This window comes from Chiloscyllium plagiosum, chromosome 25 (assembly GCF_004010195.1).
Source record: "Chiloscyllium plagiosum isolate BGI_BamShark_2017 chromosome 25, ASM401019v2, whole genome shotgun sequence".
NCBI classification, from domain to species: domain Eukaryota; kingdom Metazoa; phylum Chordata; class Chondrichthyes; order Orectolobiformes; family Hemiscylliidae; genus Chiloscyllium; species Chiloscyllium plagiosum.
In genome coordinates, this window is record NC_057734.1 from 27,045,685 (window position 1) to 27,066,950 (window position 21,266).

The window sequence follows — 21,266 nt, forward strand, 5'->3', positions numbered from 1 at the left end:
GCAGACACGGGGAGAATGTGCAAACTCCACACAGTCAGTCGCCTGAGGCGGGAATTGAACCCGGGTCTCTGGCGCTGTGAGGCAGCAATGCTAACCACTGTGCCACCCACTAAAGGCATTTACAGGGAAGGAAAGTGAATGCATTCCTTGTGTTATTATTTCTTAATGTCTTCAGATGATGTCTTAATGAGGAAATAGAGACCATCACACATTCAAGCAGATGAGAAATGGGCAGAGACTCATCAAATTGTTTTGTCAGTAGGGTATAGAAAGGAAGTGCTGAGAGTGGTACATGAGCTAGCACTTGGAGGTCATTTAGTAGTGAGGAAAACACAGGCTAAAACACAAAGACATTTTTACTGGCCTGGACTACACAAGGATGTTGTTGAATTTTGCCAGACGTGTTATACATGTCAGCTAATTGGAAAACCACAGATAGTAATAAAACCTGCACCTTTACTATCTATTTCAGCATTTGAGGAATCTTTCACATGAGTTTTAATTGATTGCATAGGTCCCCTACATCAAACAAAAAGTGGGAATAAGTATTTATTAACAATAATGGATGTGTCGACTAGATTTCCAGAGGCAATCCCCATTACGAAACATCACAGCTAAAAGGGTTGTAGAAGAATTACTTAAATTTTTACTAGATACAGACTGTCAATAGAGATCCAGTCAGATCAAGGATCACATTTCACATCCGAACTATTCAAGGAGGTTATGGATAACTTGGGAATAAAGCAATTCAAATCTGCTGCTTACCATCCAGAATCGCAGGGAGTGCTAGAGAGATGGCATCAAACACTAAAGACCATGTTGAGGGCTTATGGTCAGGATTATCCAGATGATTGGGATAAAGGAATTCTGTTTGTATGTTTTGCAATCAGAGACACACTGAATGAATCAACCAAATTCAGTCCATTTGAATTAATTTTTGGGCACGAAGTAAGTGGACCATTAAAATTGATTAAGGAGAAATTAATAAGTTAGACTAAGTGTGTAGTCTCTGAATTCTAAGTGTCAAATGTTAGGGAATGATTAAATAAAGCTGAAGAGTTGGCTAGATGGCATTTAAAAGTATCACAGCACACAATAGTGAATAAGAAATCACAAATTTGCAATCTTGCACGTGGGGTTAAGGTATTGGCGTTACTTCCAATGACAGGTGAACCTTTAAAAGCCAGGTTTAGTGGACCTTATCAAATTGAGAAGAAATTGAATGTGGTGAACTACTTGATAAGGACTCCAGACAGGAAGATATCTCATAGAGTGTGTCATGTGAATATGCTCAAAAGGTATTTTGATAGGGAAGGAAAGCAAGAGGAGAAGGTGCTCATGATTACAGCACAGAGGGAAGAACCAAGTTCCGAGGATTCTGAATTGGACATTCCTCAAATCAAATTGGACAATGAGGAAGTTGTCAAAAATTGGGATAAATTATTGAGTTATCTTCCACAAGAAAATTGAAAAGACCCGGAAGAGTTATTGCTATCACATGGGGAGATGGCGGAGATAAACTGGGAAGTACTAACCTAATTGTGCATGATGTAGATATAGGAGATGCTGTTCCGATGAAGCAACATCCTTACAGACATAACCCTCTAAAGTTGGCTCAGGTTCAGAAGGTGATAGAGCGCATGCTCCAAGATGGCATAATCAAAGTGAGTTAGCGACTGGAGCTCACCTATAGTCATGGTGCCAAACCCAGATGGTACCCAACGGTTATGTGTAGACTATTGCAAAGTCAACGCCGTTACAAATACTGATGCATATCCAATTCCATGATTGGAGGACCGTGTTGAAAAAGTGGGACAAGCAACTTACATTTCTAAGTAGGACTTGCTGAGAGCCTACTGGCAAGTACCTCTGTCAGAGGCAGCAAAGGCAATTTCTGTTTTCGTAACAGCAAATGGACTATATCAGTTCAAAGTTGAGAGTGTGTTGCTGGGAAAGCACAGGTCAGGCAGCATCCATCACCTTCATCCACCTATCTCTTTCTCAGTTATGGATACTGCCTGACCTGCCGTGCTTTCCTGGCAACACACTCTCAACTCTGATCTCCAGCATCTGCAGTCCTCACTTTCTCCTATATCAGATTAGATTAGATTACTTACAGCGTAGAAACAGGCCCTTCGGCCCAACAAGTCCACACCGACCCACCGAAGCGCAACCCACCCAGACCCATTCCCCTACATTTACCCCTTCACCTAACGCTACGGACAATTTAGCAGGCCAATTCACCTAACCAGCTCATTTTTGGACTGTGGGAGGAAACCCACGCAGACACAGGGAAGATGTGCAAACTCTACACAGAGAGTCGCCTGAGGCGGGAATTGAACCCGGGTCTCTGGCGCTGTGAGGCAACAGTGCTAACCACTGTGCCATCGTGCCGACAATATCAGTTCAAAGTCATGCCATTTGGTATGAAAAATGCTCCAGCCACATTTCAAAGACTGACTACCGAGGTCATTGCCGGAATACCTAACTGTGTAGTGTATATTGGTGACCTGGTTATTTTCAGTTACTCATGGAAGGAACATTTACAGCATTTAATTGGACTTGTTCGACTGTGGAAGGCAGGCTTGGTGGTAAACCGAGCTAAAAGTGAATTTGCCAAATCTGAAATCACCTTCCTGGGCCATATTATTGGACATGAACAAATGGCCCTATGAGATGCAAAATCGAAAGTAATTGGGGAATTTCCCACACCGTCAAGAAAAAAGCAGTACTATGGTTCCTGGGATTGAGTGGATTTTACTGAAAGTTTGTGCTGAACTCTTGCAGTGTGGCTGCTCCACTCATTGAATTGTCAAAAAAAGGCAAAATCGAAAGTAATTGGGGAATTTCCCACACCGTCAACAAAAAAGCAGTACTATGGTTCCTGGGATTGAGTGGATTTTACTGAAAGTTTGTGCCGAACTCTTGCAGTGTGGCTGCTCCACTCATTGAATTGTCAAAAAAAGGACAAGTAATTTCAGTGGTCAGCGGACTGTCAAAAGGCATTCAACAGCCTAAAATCTGTGTTAACCACTGCCCAGTATTAGCCACCTTGGATTACACGAAGCCTTTCAAGGTGGCTATCGATGCCAGTGATGTGGGTGTTGGTGCAGTGCTCCTGCAGGAGGATGACGAGGGAATAGAAAGATCCATTGGGTATTTTTCCAGGAAGTTGAACATTCATCAACAGAAATATTCAGTGGTGGAGAAAGAGACTTTAAGCTTGTGTTGGCCTTACAATATTTCAGTGTTTATATTACCAACAATGCACCGGAGACAATCGTATAAACTGATCACAACCCATTGACATTTGTGGAAAAATTTAAGGACAAAAATGCCAGACTGTTTAGATGTAGCTTGGTCAGTGCAGCCATTTGGTTCGACAATTGTGCATGCAGCAGGTCACAAAAATGTGATTGCCAATGCGTTATCAAGACTCAAATGCGATACGGAGGCGTTTGGTGGCGGGTATACCGCTGCCTGAATTTGCATGTGATTGTGCATGTTTATAATTAGTATAGTGGATGTGTGTGTTTAGACTACTAACTGGGCTTTGAAGGGTTAAAAATGAAGCCATCATTTGGTATTGATGGTTCATACTTTTCTTTTGGGGGGGGGGGGGGGGGGGGGGGAAGGTGTCACAAAGCTAGCCCCTTTTTTTTCTCAAATCTGTTCCTTGACACAAGGAGACTCTGTCCTTGATTTTTTTCAGAGGGGCAATAAACCAGGCCGGGCTCTGATCAGTCTGGTTTGGTACAGAGATTGAAATGATTTTGAGAGACCTTTTGTTTACATGTAAACAGAGGAGACTTCAAGCCAAAGTGGTCATGTTTTCAAAGTGACCTGTATAATGAAAGGGGAGTGGTCAGCTCCCTAGCTGAGCAGTTTAGTTCAGTCTTGAACTGGTGAAGAGTTCAACACTGAGCTGTGTGGAAACTCTCTTTCTGCCCTTCAACTTCAACCTGTAAACATGTGTTCCATTTATACCGGTTTTTCAAGGGAGTTTGCTTATTGGGACTGTTGTGTATATTCGGGACAGCATAATTAAGGCTAGTTTGGATAGATGGAGTTCTGGAGGCGTTCTTCATTTTGTTCTTTGTGTTTCATTCTGTAATGTGAATAAATTTTTGTGTGCTTTAAAATCTAGTAGTCAACCTTACTCCAGGTAAATTTCACTGTACACTTACTGAAACAAATTGCAAAGTTATGGCCCGGGCTACACAGTTAAGAACGTTTTGACTGGTCTGGCCTAGTCCATAACAAGGTGGATGACAGATGGAACAGAGTGGTTGCAGGTGAACTACCATGGATGCATGAGAATGAACTAAGAAAGAAGAATTTGATGACAAAAGATTTCCTGGCAGGAAGTACTGTGAAACATACACCAGCAAAGTTTCAATCTTGCGGTCAGATTAAAGACAGCATTCACAGTTAATTCCATTAGCAACACTTGAAGAAACTTTCCCTGACAAGTGACCAGATGATTTCTGAACAATTAATATTAGTCTTCACAGTATTATACACAGAAAACAAAGAAGAGTTATTCTGAATCAGAAGTGCAATATTCACTAAGTTATGCAAACATCCTGTGTTTGCATGCACCACTTATGAGGCACCAGGATTGAAATGACATATTCTTAAGTAATAGCGGAGATTGTTTTAATACAAACTCTTGGCAATTAAAAAAAACAAGAAATTACATGGCTCTGGATTGTTGGGGGAAACGGGGGTGCTGCACTGCACAGCACATCATGATGCTCAAATGCATTACGTCAGAACAACTAAGTCAATAGATAAGCTGCATTTTTTCATATCTGCCATTTACATCAATATTTTCTTTTAAAAGCTCAAACAACATACAATCGTGACTGCAGATAGTTTGTTCAGAGTGAACTTTAATGTATCAAATTTGCAACATGAACTTCATTGTGTAGTTTTGCATCCTTAAAGCATTGGTCCTCAAGACTGAAAAATGTTATGGAAGATTTTTTTGTTACCTATACTGAGTTTTGCAAATTCCTCTGGGCAATTCTTTTCCAGCCACTGTCTGCACTTGGTATACTGGGGCATGTATTCACAATACTGTAACAAAGCACACATAAGTAATTACTCAAAGAACAAATATCTATCATCTCAGTTTGAGTCACACTGACGATTCCATGTTCAAAGCAGTTACAATCTCTACTTGCTCTCTTTCCAAAGATGCTGTCTGACTTGCTGTGATCTCCACTGTTGTTTTCAATAAGATCCCACATGACCTGCTACTACCCAGTGGTCCAAGATTTAAAAAGTGGCTCTTGTGGTGCCTGCTATCTTTGAGCCAGGAGGCCCAGGTTCAAGTCCTGCCTGGTCAAGAGGTATATAATAACATCTGAGCAGGTTGGTTAGAAAATAGTTTTACAAGGTACATTGCTGCCCTCTAGTGGAAGAGATAATAAACATCAAAATTAATTAACCTGGTAACAATGTGTTGTGAATTAAACAAAATATAATTAGAAAGCTGCAGTGGTTGCAATTTTTGTAAAAAGGGATGTGCGCATCACTGACTGAGACAGCATTTATTGACGACACTAATTGACCTTCAGAAAATGATGATAATCTGCCTCCTTGAACCACTATACTCCATGTGATGTAGGTACACCTACAATGCTGTCAAGGCAGGAGTACCAGGATTTTGGCTTAACAACACTGAATGAATGGGGATATAGTTTCAAGTTCAGATGGTGAATGGCTTGGTGAGGAACTTGCAGAAGATGGTGGACAATTAATCAATTCGCTGGAGGGTGAATCTCCAGAAATATCACCGTCCTCAATGAAGCAAACCCAACATTATCAGTGCGAAAGAAAAGGCATTTGAGCACATTCAGCCAGAAGTCCTCCTACATGGACACTAGATGTTGGTCTTCTCCCCGGGTGCCCAGAATCACTGTCTTCAGCCAATTCGATTCACACCACATAACATCAAGCACAGCTAAAGGAACTGGAACTGCAAATGTTATGACCCGGACATCATTTCAGCAATAGTAGTACTGTTCCAGAACTAATTGCAACTAATTAAACTGTTAGCATAGATACAACACTGACATCCAGCTGGCAATGTAGTAAATTGCCCTGTACACAAGATGCAGGACAAATCCAAACCAGCCTATTCTCAATGAAAGCTGTGGACAGTCTGTGGCAGTGGCTCAACAATAAGCTGTTTACTGATGTTTAATTAAGGTAATGTCATTCAACTCCTGACCTCATTATTGCCTTGGTTCAAACAAATGGACAAAACAGCCAAATTCCAGAGGTGAAATGAAAGCGACTGCCCTTGACATCACGGCTGCAGAGTGTGGCATCAAGAAATCCGAGCAAAATCAAATCAATGGGGATCGAGGGAACTCTCTGTTGATTGGAGTCATACCCAGCCTAAAGGAAGATGGTTGTGGTTGTTGGAGGTCAGTTATCTGAATTCCAGGCCATTTCCTCAGGATAGTGCCTTGGGCCCAACCATCAATGGACTTTCTCTCCATTATAAGATCTGAAGTGGGGATATTCATTGATGCCTGCACAATGTTCAGCACCATTTGCAACTCCTCAGACACTGATGTAAGCCATTTTCAAATGCATCCAACATTAGGGTGAAAAGTGGCAAGTAACATGTGTGCCACACAAATGCCAGGCAATGACCATCTCCAATAAGGGAGAGAATCTAACAAACACTCCATGGTATACAGCACTACCTTCACTGAAACCCCCACTATCAATATCATGAAGAGATTATTGACCAGAAACTGAACTAGTTACAAGAGGTCAGCGGGTAGGAGTCCTGCAGTAAGCAATTTGCCTTATGACTCCCAAATATCTGTCCACCATCTACAAAGCACTAGTTAGGAGTTTGATGTAATACTCTCCAGGCATGACAGCAGCTCCAACAACACTTGAGTAGTTTGATTCCATCCTTGACAAAGCAGACTGCTGAATTAACACCACACTGACATTCAGTCCCTCCATCGCTGACACTTAGCAGCAGCGACATGTATCATCTACAAGATGCATTGCAGAAATTCTCTAAAGCTCCTTAGACAGCACTTTCCAAGCCCACAACTACTACCATCGAGAAGGACAAGGACAGTAAACACATTCGAACACCACTAACTGCAAGTTCTCCTCTGAGCTGCTCACCATCCTGACTTAGAAATAAATCATAATTCTTGCAGTGTCACTTGGTCAGAATTCTGGAACCCCTTGCTCAACAGCATTGTGGGCTACCAAACCAAGTGGATTGTTGCTGTTTGAGAGGTAGCTCAAAGACAATTAGGGTTTGACAATAAATGCTGGCCCAGCCAGCAATGAAGTAAGTGCTATTGCCTCTTCTGATTGGGATATAAACAATAATATGAGGGGCATGGATAGGATCAATAGGCAAAGTCTTTTCCCTGGGGTCGGGGAGTCCAGAACTAGAGGGCATAGGTTTAGCATGAGAGAGGAAAGATATAAAAGAGACCTAAGGGGCAACTTTTTCACGCAGAGGGTGGTACGTGTATGGAATGAGCTGCCAGAGAATGTGGTGGAGGCTTGTACAATTGCAACATTTAAGGAGCATTTGGATGGGTATATGAATAGGAAAGGTTTGGAGGGATATGGGCCAGGTACTGGAAGGTGGGACTAGATTGGGTTGGGATATCTGGTTGGCATGGACGGGTTGGACCGAAGGGTCTGTTTCCATGCTGTACATCGCTATGACTCTATATACTTGGGTTGGGTTAAAATACAATTTATACATACACAAATCTCAAGTTTATTAAAACTGAACATTTGTAAAGTATAAAAAGGTGTTGAGAGTACAACGGAATAGCTTGAATGGTAAACACCTGCACCCCAAAATCTTGGTAACTTAAAATAGAGATATTTGAAAAAGTACAATTCGCCTTCTTCCACAAAGACTCAACGTTTCAAATTCCCTACACACAATACAAAGTTGATACGCAAATATTGAATGGAAGATCTGGCTGATGAAGGTGCAACATCTATGATTGTCTTTAAACAAGCTATATTTTCTTTTTCCTGTCTTGAATGCTAGTCTCTAAATATTCCAACTCGAAAGTAGCTGTTATTTTTTAAAATTCATTTGTGGGACTTGGGTGTTGCTGGCTTGCCAGCATTGATAGCACATCCCTATTTGTCCTTGAGAAGGCGGTGGTTGGTGGTGAGTTGCCTTCTTGAATCACTGCAGTCCACTTGCTGTGGGTTGACTACAATGCTCATAGGGAGGGAATTCCAGGATTTTGCCCCCTGATACCCATTGATTCCAGTTTTGTCAGAGTTCCTTCTTGCCATACTCGGTCAAATGCAGCCTTGATGTCAAGGGCTGTCACTGTCACCTCACCTTTGGAATTCAGCTCTTTTGTCCAGGTTTGAACCAAGGCTATAATGAGATCAGGAGCTGAGTGACCCTGGCGAAACCTAAACTGGGCATTACTGAGCAGGTGCTGCTTGATAGCACTGGTGATGACCCCTTCCATCACTTTACAGATGATGGAGAGTAGACTGATTGGGCGGTAATTGGCTGGGTTGGATTTGTCCTGCTTTTTGTGTACAGGACATACCTGGGCAATTTTCCACATTGTCAGGTAGATGCCAGTGTTGCAACTGTACTGAAAGAGCTTGGCTAGGGGAGCGGCAAGTTCTGGAGCAAGAGTCTTCAGTACTATTGCCTGAAAGTTATCAGAGCCCATTGCCTTTGCAGTATCCAGTGCATCCAGCTATTTCTTGATATCACGTGGAGCAAATTGAACTGGCTGGAGTCTGGTATCTGTGATGCTGGGGACCACTGGAGGACCCTGAGATGGATTATTCACTAGGCACTTCTGACTGAAGATTGTTGCAAATGCATCAGCCTTACCTTTTGTACCGCTGTGCTGGGCTTTTCCGTCATTGAGGATGGGAATATATGTGCAGCCTCCTCCTGCAGTGAGTTGTTTAACTGTCCACCATCATTCACAATTGGATATGGAAGGACTGCAGAGCTTAGATCTGATCCGTTGATTGTGGGATCACTTAGCTCGGTCTATCACTTGCTGTTTATGCCATTTGATATGCAAGTAGTCCTGTTTGGTAGCTTCACGAGGCTGACACCTCATTTTTAGCTTTGCCTGATGCTGCTTCTGGCATGCCCTCCTGCACTCTCCACTGAACCAGAGTTGATCCCCTGGCTTGATGGTAATGGTTAAGTAGGGAATATGCCAGGCCATAAGGTTGCAGGTTGTGCTGGATTACAGTTCTGCTGCTGTTGATGGCCCGAGCCTCATTAGCTGTTAGATTGGTTCAAAGTCTGTCCCATTTAGTGCCAGACAACACAATGCAGGTTATTCTCCATGTGAAGGCTGAACTTTGTCTCCACAAGGACAGTGCAGTGGTCACTTTTACCTGTACTATCATGGACAGATGCTTCTGCAGCCTGCAGATTAGTACGGATGAGGTCAAGTATGTTTTTCCCTTTTGTAGGTTCCTTCACCACCTGCCGCAGACCCAGTCTAGCAGTTGTATCCTTTAGAACCTGACCAGCTCAATCAATAAAGCTGCTGCCAAGCCACTCTTGATGGTGGACATTGAAATCCCCCACCTAGAGTACATTTTATGCACTTGTCACCCTGAGTGCTTCCTCCAAATGTTGTTCAACATGGAGGAGTACTGATTCATCAGCCAAAGGAGGACAGTACGTGGTAACCAGTAAGAGGTTTCCTTGACTATGTTTAGCCTGAAATCATGAGACTTCATGGAGTCCGGAGTCAATGTCAAGGACTCTCAGGGCAACTCCCTCCCGACTGCATGCTACTGTGCTTCCACTCTGTTGGGTCTGTCCTGCTGATAATGACAAGACATATCCAGGAACGGTAATGGTGATGTCTGAGATGTCATCTGTAAGGTATGATTCCATAAGAATGACTATGTCAGGCTGTTGCTTGACTAGTCTGTGAGACAGCTCTCCTAGTTTTGGCACTAGCCCCCAGATGTTGGTACGGAGGATGTGGCACGGTCGACAGAGCAGTTTGTGTTTTTGCCGTTGTATTTTCTGGGTCCGAGGTCAATGCCAAGTGGTCCATCCAGTTTCATTTCTTTGTTGTGAGTTTCCAGTGATTGATTCAACTGAGTGACTTGCTTGGCCATTTCAGCCGCATTGCTGTGGCTCTGGAGTCACATGCATGCCAAACTAGGTAAGGATGGCAAATTTCCTTCCCTAAAGGACATTGGCGAACCAGGTGGGTTTTTTCGACAATTGACAATGGTTTCATGGTCAGTCGACTCTTAATTCTAGGTTTTTTTTGTTTCTTTATTGAATTCAAATTCCACCATCTGCTATATTGGGATTCGAACCCATGTCCCCATAACATTATTCTGGGTTTCTGGATTAATAGTTGAGCGATAATACCACTAAACCATCCCTCCTCTTAAACACCGGTAGAGACTGTAATATTTAACTGGCATTCTTCATGATAAGGGCACTTTCGACCTGTAAAACAATTTCTAATAAACTTGTCCAGAGATGTTATGAAACACCTTTGGAGCAAGTGGGATTTGTATGTGGGCATTACACCACAAGAGCCCCTCCTTTCAGAACTATATTAAAGACGGAGTTACTAACCATAGAATGATTCACTGACAGGTGCCTTAACTGGCACTAACTGAATGACTGCTTAGTGAGCACAAAACTGAAGGTCAGTAATTTCTATAAGATGCAATGACACTAAGCATTAAATATTCCTGAGGCAGTAATTTTCACTTTATCATTAAATTTAAAGATTGGGTGAAGAATTGACTTCAAAAGAACTTATACTTCACTTTCTACCCTGCATGTATTACAGCTGTGACATACATAATCTGTAAAGTCCCATGTACAAATAGCACTTAAATTAAGCGAATCTCAAATGAATCTCAAACGAGTAACTGATATGCAATGTATTTAAATCAAAGTAGAATGAAAAGAGAAGTACAAAAGCGGAAAACGTTATCAAGAAGGTATGTTCATTTCACGTAATTAATACCACCTACCTCTGTTGGCAATGAACAGACTAGAAAAAGGAAAGAAAAAATAAGTCTTGTTATTATTGTCCTGTTTCCTCAGCCAAAATCTTAATTTCCTGATATTTCAGAACAAGTAAAAAAGCAAACAGCTTAAAAGTATTTGCATATAATTAAAGTAATTAAAATTGCCTGAAAACTTAACAATACATGTCTATTAAATAAGACTATAAAATGCTATAAATACACAAACTCTATCAGCAAATGCATTTTAAAAGACAAAAAGTCCTCAACTCCATATTGAATTCAGGGTTCGGTCATGCAGACTACTAATTTAGTCAGTCAACTTCCTGGATACTTTAGTTTCATAGAATTATAGCTTTTAAAAAACTTTGTTCAGAACTGGTGCAGAGCAATGTGAAAAAAAGCTAGTATCCAACAGTGAAAACAATCAATTTTATGACCATAATGTTTTTTTTTAAAACCTCTGACTATCAATAACTCATGGTTAGATGGCTTGCTAACAAACCATATTGTTAGCAAGCTAATGTAAATTCCATTGATCAATTCACAAAGTTTTGGTTCAAAAATTAAGTTTTTGGCATTCAGTACTTTATTTTAAAAAAAAACCATTCACTTCTTAGAGCAACATCATGTTCAATTCAACTTGTTTGTTTTGTATTACGAGTTAAACAGCTGCCTAGATCTTGTTTCTTCTTCTGATTTGCTTCATGTAATAGTTGTTAAGGTGTGCAATATCTTTTCCATTCTTGTTTCTGTTTCCATAATCTTCCTCCAACCAATACAACAAAACAAATCTGAGCTCATAAACCTTATCATGAATCCAGCTATGACTGAATACACCATTTGATGCAAACTAGATGGCAAGTGATATTTTAGACAGGGTGGAATGTTTTGTGACTAAATCTTTCATATCTTTATGAATCTAATCAACCAATCCACATAGTTCTGTGTTGGAGCTGGATGCCTGTAATGTTCCTTTTTGTGACAGGTAAATTTAAGGTACAAATCCAGTGTTGAGGGCCTGCTGCAGGTTACTGGACGATGTAAGACACGAGTTCCCATCGCACAGAACGAATAACGAGTTAAATAGCAGAAATAACCAGAAATCACGAGGACTGGCAATAAATGCTGGCCAGCCAGTAATTCCCACCTCCCACAAGAGAAGAAAGTGTATTTTCATTTTTAAAAAGGCAGATACAATCAGTAGAACAAATAATTTTTTTGTGCTGCAATAAACTGTTGTATAAAACTAAGAAGCCTCTAACTACATTTGTTCTATACAGCATGTGTTACCATCCAATGAATGTTTGAATAATAATGTTTGAGACTGAAATGGAATGAAGGAATAGGTGAACAAGGTATCAATTCATTATGAACTAGTTGGAAAATATGGGGAATTAATAAGCAGCGGCAGCAAATGTTATGGAATGCGATTTTAATTGAAATAAAATTCCCACTAAATGTGAGGAAAGGTCACCAGACCAGAAACATTAACTCAGATTTCTCTTCACAGATGCTGCCAGACTTGCTGAGCTTTTCCAGCTACTTCTGTTTTTGTTACTAAATGTATGGACTTGGACTCTATTTAGATAGTTACCTTGTAATGCATAACATGTATAAAACAATTTTTTTTTTCTGACAAACTTACTTCCACAGTAGAGTACTTTTAATGGGCATTGCGTCTTATTGCTGGCTGGTTTTACTTCTTTATTTTCTGCATCTGCATTTTCAGTAGACGCCATCTCACAAATCTAAAGATCAGATGTAAGCAAAGAACAGGATTTAATTTTATCTATTGACCTTAATCAAATATATATGTTGAAATGCAAGATTTATTCATATTATAAGATATTATATGTGAAGAGTTCCAGAATTGTCCAGTTTTTGTCATTTAACATCTTTCAAAAAGGCTAATAGATGGTGGACAAATTGAATTGTTCAAATGTTAGATCCATAAATATTTGTTATACAATGGATCAACAGACACGGAGAATGAGAGATACACATCAGCCATAATCTTATTGAATGGTCTATTCTTATTCTTAAGACTGGAAACCTGATAGCATGTTCACGATATGTTGGCATGAAATATTGTTTTTCATTACATAATGGCACTACAGCTTTAAGAGGTGTGTTTTATTCTTTTTCTATGAAGAAAAGTAGAGAAAGAGGTGCTGAGTGATCTGTTCAAAACCATTAAACAGCTGGTGAAGCCTTGGTTTTTTTCAAAAAAGGTTGGAACAACAGAAGCAGCCTGAATGCGCGGGGTCAAGCTCCCACAGAACCAGGATGTTTAATGTTAGCTTTCAGCAGTTGCTGGGGTCTTGAAGCTGGATGTGGAAGTTCTTATCCCTCTCTCTGTTACATCTCAAAGCTTGGGCTCTCTGTCTGCTACTAAAATTGCTTGTGAGATAATCTATTTTATTGAATTTGTCTCTGCCAAAGCTGCATTTACGGGAACAGTTAATTAGCAATAAATAGATCAATTATTTTGTTAAGCATTTCAATACAGTTAAAGTTAAGCCAATTCTTTTCTTTTTCTTTTGTCTGTACTTTAACTGTAGTGTAAACTTAAAGTGTGCTTTGCTCAAAGTTGAGCAGTTTGACCAATCTGCGTGTTTCTGGAATGTAACACCTTACACTTACCATTAACATAAGAAAACGTTAGAGTGTAGGTTATTTTCTTAATATATTATGAGAGATCCATATCAGTTAGATCCCTGGAAGTTTTCAGCATTATACTCAAAACGGAGATCAACAGCACTTTAAATATTACAGGATCTAATAGCACTTGCAAAAAGATAATGCAAAAGTGGACAACAGAAAAGAACACTGGAGCTAATGATTAGGAACTTAGGTCGCTTAATTAGATAACCTGACAGACAATGAATTAACATGAAAGCAAAGTACTGTGAATGGTTGGAAACAGAAATAAAAACTGAAAATGTTGTATACTCAGGTCGGGCAGCAGAGGTAGAAACAGAGTTCACATTTCAGATCAGTGGTAAAAGACCATTGAACTAAAATGTTAACTCTGGTTCTCTCTCCTGTTATATCTCAGATTGGAGGTATGCACTGTTGCTCTAGTCCCAATAATCCATGGATCACAACATAAAATAAAAAACCTTTCCCCACTTACCAGGATGAAATTAAATATTTTATCCCATCAGATTTTAAACAATAAGATTTAACAACCTGGTTTCTTAATAAACACAAATATTAATTTACTATCAAAACTAAACTTGTTCAATTACAATGCAATAATTGGTTAACATACACAGTTGACAATCTAGAATTATAATTGCTTCGCTTTATAAATATCCTCAAAACAAACACACATACACAATTCAGGGAAGATGAGAAGAAAATTTTCTGCAAAATTCAGCTATCAAGAAAAAAAATTGGCTAAAGGTTATTTTCAAAGGGAAAAAGGATAAAGCATATAATATTCTGCAGTGAGTTACCCTCAGGCTCTGTTACGTGATCAAACCACTAATCATGCATGGCTATGTCAGCATGAAATCTCAGACATGGCTTGCTCAAGAAATACCAACTTGAGATGTTCTTTCAATCACTGTTTAAAAAGAACAGAGAGATTTTATCCAGGGCCAAAATAGAGAGTTTGCTTAGCAAAATTGGAGCACAGCTTGTTCAAACTACATTAGATGAAACAAGGAGCTCTCCACGTCAGTCACTGTCCCCAGGAGGGACAAAAGCAAAGCAAGCAGTTAAAACCAAATCTCTGGAAATCTTTTAACAAGGCTTTTTAATGTCCACAGTAAACTTCAATGAACTCTTTAAAGAAGCCACTCTAGGTACAATGCCCACGCAATATGAAAAAGCAATTACATAAGTGATAGAATTCTATGACATTCAGGCAAATCAGAATAACTAGATCACACTTAGAACACAGAGCTCAACTTTGGTCATTTGACTGCAAAAAAAAATTCTATTTGCATTAGAAATAAGAGCCATATGCTGTTGGCATCCAGCTCCAGCAACTAGCTCAGGCTGAAGCAAACAGGATGAAACCTGGCATCCGGTTAGATCGGATTAAATCACAAGTCACATCCAACACTACTACTACTTGCAGTTCCACAATGTTGCTGATCTCTGACATTCTGCTATCTTGCTTTTATCCACAATACGGTCATTTTTTGACTTGATTTCTTCAACAGACTAACTGGCTTCTCATTCTTTGCCCTCCACAAACTCTCAACTTTTGAAACCATGGGGCCTGTATCCTGTACTCACTATGTCCTATGTCCATCATCAAGTCCTCACTGGCTTATGCCCACTATGTCTTCAACACATTCATTTAAAATACTGGTTACCTTCAAAGCCCCCATGGCACCTCTACCCTTTGGGCTTCCAACTAGGGCATAGGCTTTGTGCAATCTTCCCATCTTCTTTCCCACCCACCCCGCTAGTCTTGATCAAAGCGTTGATAGTGAGTTTCCAGGTACTTCTAAGTAATTGGTTGTAAAACCCATTGTGACACACTGAGGTTGTGAAGAGGTACAACAGAAATGCAAGTATTTTATTTCTTGCCTGTGCAGATAAATCATCCTCTGAACACGAGTCCTGTATTTTATCAGAGAAAAAAAAGTCACCTATAAATAGGCTACAAACCTAGATTAAATTAAATTTTTTTTAAAATAAAGTACAGCCTTTGTATAAGCTATTACAGCACTACAATCAGTTGTTTTGGTGTAAGAGATGTTATTGACTTACCATGTGCTAGGATGCAGCAAAACCTCAGGGAGACCATATTACATACAGTCTAGTAGAACTGCAAAATAACCAGACATCTATATGGTAGATAAGAGTCCACTCCATTCCCGATCATGTTGAGGTTAACTGAAATAGTCATGGATTACTAGTACCATTTCACTGTCAGGAACCATTGACACATATCACTGGCCTCCAGTTGGGCCTGTACATTTGTGTAGTTCATGATCCAGCCTTTGCATTAGATCCATCAGGCCAGTTTCTGTTTTTGCCTAAGTTTGACCCTTCCAGCAGTGTTCACTATACAGTAACCAAGAGCAAAAAGAGTGTGGTACTGGAAAAGCACAGCAGGTCAGGCAGCATCCAAGGAGCAGGGAAATCGACATTTCGGGCAAAAGCCGTTCATCAGGAACGCGGCTGGGAGCCTCAAGGGAGGAGATATTAATGGGAGAGGGGTGGGGATGGGAGGAAAGTAGCTAAGAGTGCAATAGGTGGACGGAGGTGGGGATAAAGGTGATAGGTTGCAGGGGAGGGTAGTGCAGACAGGTGAGAAAGAAGATGGGCAGATGGGACAGGTCGTGATGGTGCTGAGCTGGAAGGCTGGAACTGGCATAAGGTGGAAGGTGGAGGAGGTGGGTAGAATGAGGAAACTAGTGAAATCCACATTGATGCCATGGGGTTGGAGGGTTCCGAGGCAGAAGATGAGGCGTTCTTCCTGCAGGCATTGGGTAGTAAGGAATGGCAATGGAGGAGGTCCGGGACCTGCATGCCCTCAGCAGAGTGGGAGGGGGAGTTAAAGGGTTTGGCCACGGGGTGGTGCAGTTGTTTGGTGCTGGCGTCCCGCAGTTGTTCGGTGCTGGCGTCCCGCAGTTGTTCTTTGAGTAGACGCCCTGTCTCCCCAAAGTAGAGGAGACCGCATCGGGAGCAATGGATACAGTAAATGACGTGTGGAAGCGCAGGTGAAATTTTGATGGATGTGGAAGGCTCCTCTGGGCATTGGACAGAGGCGAGGGGGGAGGTGTGGGCGCAGGTTGCAGGGAGGATGGGTTTTTGAGGAGCGAGGACCTGACATCCACCCCTTCCCCCGCCCAACCCCCCCACCCCCCCCCTCCCGTTTATCTCTCCATCCCCGAGGCTCCTAGCCTCATTCCTGATGAGCGGCTTTTGCCCGAAACATTGATTTTCCTGCTCCTCGGAAGCTGCCTAACCTACTGTGTTACTCCAGCACCACGTTCTTGACTCTAATCTTCAGCATCTGCCGCACTCACTTTCACCTAGTAACCAAGAGCAGGGATCCTGATGATTTCCCATCCCCTATTCCCCTCATTTGGACAGAGTTGCAGAGCAGGTGCCAAGCCAGGTATCTCCTGGTTTGGTTGGGAAAAAAGCAGCATGGGTGCTAATGGTGAAAAAAGACAAAAGAAAAAGGTGTTGACTGGTCATCAGATGGACTCAGAATGGTCAAGGCATTGCATGAAGAATATTCGTGGAAAATATTTTGTTTAATTTTTTAAAAAGGTGCAACATTGGAAAGTGTCAGCCTTGGGCTCATTTTTGATTTGGTACAATGATTTGATAGCTTTGATGTGCCCTATTTTGGCATGAGGCTTGCACAGATAGAAAATGGCTCAGCCCTATTTGTAAGATTACTTACAAAACAGAAGACCAGGGGAGAACAGTGCAGTGGACATTCTTCATGACAACACCTCAACTAATCACAGTTGATTCATCACCAATCTGCACCCTCTTTTCATGCAGTATAAATGATTGCAATATGGCAACTTTGAGTCCGTCCTAAAGACAGCAAGGTGAAAGGCATTGACAGCATGTCCGTTTTCAGCAAAACTCAAACTCTGTACTTCTAAGCAACAAACTGTTAACAATTCAAATGAAATAATCAGGACTAACATCAGAATTCCACCTCTGTATTATCAAGTCCAGCTAAGAAACACAGAAAATAGGAGGTGTAAGCCAGTTGCGTTGTGGAGCAGGCCCTCTGAGCCTGCTCCACAACGCAATATGATCATGATTGATCATCCGAACCAGCACACAAGCTGTTCTTGCTTTCTTCCCATATGTTTCGATCACTTTATGCCTAAGAACTATATCTAACTCCTTCTTGAAAACATTCAAAGTTTTGGCCTCAACCACTTTCTGTGACGGAGATTTCCACAAGGACATCATTCTGGGTAAATAAATTTCTCCTGATAAAGTGCCCTAAATTAGGCGGATGTGTGCTGATATTGCCAAGTGCATCTGATTTTATAGATTTTGGACAAATTTTACTCACAGTAAAGGTTCACCGAAAATGTGTTTGCTATTCAAGATAAAGACTTATCCAACATGATCCATACACATAATGCAATACTCTACCAGCATAGGGGCGAGCAAATCTAAAGTGAACGATGTTGAACAGACCATTAAAACACATATTTTTCAGGAGAATTAAAATGAAATAATTCCAGGAACGTACGGCCTGATTAACACCTTGATGTCCACTTTAATACCACAGCGTGTGTGAATTTACCCCGGACACCTTTGGCGTTCTATACAGGAAACTACACAAACTCCAAACCTTATCGACTGCCGCCAGTTTCCAGCGTAATCATCTAAAGCCGATAATGTAAAGGCTCATCAAGAGAAGCGAACCGCCTGAATGAAGCAGCCGATCCGAACGAAACCTGCGCACGTCTCCCGTAGGACCTCCCGTCTCTTTCGTCGCTCGGATAATGACGACAGGGGATGGCCCAATGCGGCGCCGGTTCAAATTTCTGCGCGCTGATCACCCGCGACTTCTTTACGCCATCGGGTCAATGGCGAGAGAAATGGCGGATTATCGGCCGAATTGTCGGCGGTGCTTTATTTTTTTTTTCGCGGTCGGCGTTGTGCAGGCGCCGGCGGCCGGGGCCTCTTGGTTAGCCGGTCGCTCTGAACATGGCGGTCGGAGTTGGAGGGAGAGAGGATTGTGGTTAAACACCTGCCGCCTGTTCCGGGCCCGGGGATGGTGGAGTGCGACTGGACACGGCGATGAGACCGAGCCGGCGATGCAGGGTGCGACTTCTAACTGTTTTGTCATTGATGCTAAACTGACCAAACTTCCCCCGGGCATCGTTTTGATGAAGGGTCACTGGACTCAAAATGTTAACTATGTTTGTCCCCCTCTCCACAAATGTTGCCAGATCTGAGCGTGCACTTCCATTTTTGTTTGAGAACTTCAGCATCCGCAGTTATTTGTTGATCAAACATTTACGTTTGGTTGCCAGCAGAAAGTGTTATAGAAGCCCTGCATCTATACAAAAAGCCGTTGAGTTTCCTCAGTATTTACTCCGTTTATTTCGATCCCCTGCATCGGCAGTGCGTTGTTCTTGTTTACATTAGATTGTATGTGAAAATAGTTTTAGACAAGTGATAATGAGACTCGTTAATTGTCACAATCTGGACAGTGGTAATAGTTTAAAGAACAAAGACTGGCAAGAATTTCTGATCAGTTTTGAGGAGACTTCTCACGATCAAAAAATGCCCCTGTCCCACGCCTAAAGAAGGAGCTGAACTCCAAAAACCTGGGAATATTCAAAATAAGAAACAGTGAAAGAAAGCGTATGCCTGATGAATGTACAAGTGACAGAATCATTGAGAAGCAGCTCCTGCAATCTCAGGTTGTTTCTCTCCCATGCCTGCTGATGATAATAGTTGGTCAACTAACTTTGAGGCTATCAGCAGCAAATATGGAGCAGTGATAAAGCTGGGGCATGTTGGCTGAGGGAAGGGAGGTGAGGAGGAGCGGTAAAGACGCTGCACATGGGTGAGAGACTGCAAAGAGGAGATGGATGCTAAGGCAGGAAGTGGTGGGTCAGCAAAGGATCAAAAGAGGTGAATGCGTAGAGGAGAGAACAGTCTTAAATCTGTCAACAAAGGAATATTCATCTAACTGAAAACTGGGAAAGATTGAAGTCAGTGAGATAATGAACCTTTTGGAAATGGATGTGTGGACTCACTAGCTTAAGGCTGCATAAATTCAGGTGCCATTTGATTGAAAACAGGTAGAATTACTAATGTTATTAACACAGTTATTTTGGATAATTTAATACTGAACAGGATTATTTCATAGGAAAGATTTGCTTTTGTGGTATCACAACTCAAAATGTTTCAAAGACCAAATTACAAGAGATATGCAGTGACTGTTAATGATAAACATGCAATTGTGCATATATTAAGATCCCATTAAAAATGCCTCTTTAACATTGCTATTGTATCTACTTTTACCACCTCCTCTGGCAGTGCATTCCAGGCACTTACCACTGTCTGTGTAAAAAAGAGAACAACCTGCTTCTCACATCTCCTTTAAACTTTCCCCTTTTACCTTAAACCTATTTCTCCTAGTAATTAATAGTTCTAAAACAAAAACAGAAATTGCTGGGAAAACTCAACTGGTCTGGCAGCATCTGTGGAGAGAAAACAGAGTTAACGTTTTGGGTCCAGTGACCCTTCAGAACATTTCTGACCTGGGAAAAAGATTCTGACTATTCATTTAATCTTTGTTTGTTGTTTGGTATAAGAGCAGCAAAGAGACAGTATGTGAAGAGACTAGCAGCTCTAACATAAAGGGGAATTTGAAACTCATCTATAAAAATTTCAATGTTAAAAGGTGGTGAGAGGGATTGGGAACCAGTTATACATCGAAATGGGTTTTACGCATGAGGTAGAGAGCATGATTACAGTGCTAAACTTTCCACCTGGCTTTACCAAGACACAAAATGCAGCGAATGCCCAGTCAAAGAGGAGGCTGTTGATTTATGAGGTGGGTTAAAAAATTGATAGAGGTATTTGAAATGTTGCTTGAATTTTAACATAAGTCACCAGGAGCAGATGGAACGCATCCAAGAATCTACAGCAGACGCAGTGTGGATGTAAATTGTGGAGTTATTGGCTATAACCTTCAGAATTTCCTTGGATCCAGTGGTTTTTCCAGAGGACTGGGAAATAGCAAATGTCACAGTGGGAGAGAAGATTTTAGAACTGATAATCTGAGACTAAATTAGCAATCACTCAGAAAAATGTGGATTCATTAAAGAAAGCCAGTAGAAATTTGTTAAAAGCAAATTTACTTAGAATATAGAACATTACAGCGCTGTACAGGCCCTTCGGCCCTCGATGTTGCGCCAACCAGTCATATCAATCTGAAGCCCATCTAACCTACACTATTCCATGTACCTCCATATGCTTGTCCAATGACAACTTAAATGTACTTAAAGTTGGCGAATGTACTACCATTGCAGGCAAAGCATTCCATATCCTTACTATTCTCTGAGTAAAGAAACTACCTCTGACATCTGTCCTATATCTATCACCCCTCAATTTAAAGCTATGCCCCTTCATGCTCGCCGTCACCATACTTGGAAAAAGGCTCTCCCTGTCCACCGTATATAACTCTCTGATTATCTTATGTCTCTATTAAGTCACCTCTCAACCTTCTTCTCTCTAACGAAAACAGCCTCAAGTCCCTCAGC

The 21,266-nt window shown here is 41.3% G+C and overlaps 2 protein-coding genes across 6 annotated transcripts in view; one reads left to right on the top strand and one right to left on the bottom strand.

Annotated features, from left to right (window-relative positions):
• denr (density-regulated protein) overlaps positions 1–18,468 on the bottom strand; it is a 38,060-nt gene extending 19,592 nt beyond the window's left edge. The window contains exons 1-5 of one of the 3 annotated variants that reach the window (XM_043715778.1): positions 18,335–18,449; positions 15,763–15,820; positions 12,677–12,779; positions 11,035–11,054; positions 4,998–5,082 (exon numbers count right to left, since the gene is read on the bottom strand). In XM_043715778.1, the coding sequence (XP_043571713.1) occupies positions 4,998–5,082; positions 11,035–11,054; positions 12,677–12,779; positions 15,763–15,765 (211 nt within the window). In that variant the 5' untranslated portion in view covers positions 15,766–15,820; positions 18,335–18,449. The other 2 variants (XM_043715779.1, XM_043715780.1) reach the window with 2 other exon arrangements.
• Positions 18,469–18,487: 19 nt separating this feature from the next.
• The window catches only part of ccdc62 (coiled-coil domain containing 62), a 50,811-nt gene continuing 48,032 nt past the window's right edge, over positions 18,488–21,266 (top strand). For 2 of the 3 annotated variants that reach the window (XM_043715773.1, XM_043715774.1), the window contains exon 1: positions 18,488–18,810. In XM_043715773.1, coding sequence (XP_043571708.1) covers positions 18,489–18,810 — 322 coding nt within the window. In that variant the 5' untranslated portion in view covers position 18,488. The remainder of the gene's footprint in view (positions 18,811–21,266) is intronic. The other variant, XM_043715775.1, reaches the window with a different exon arrangement.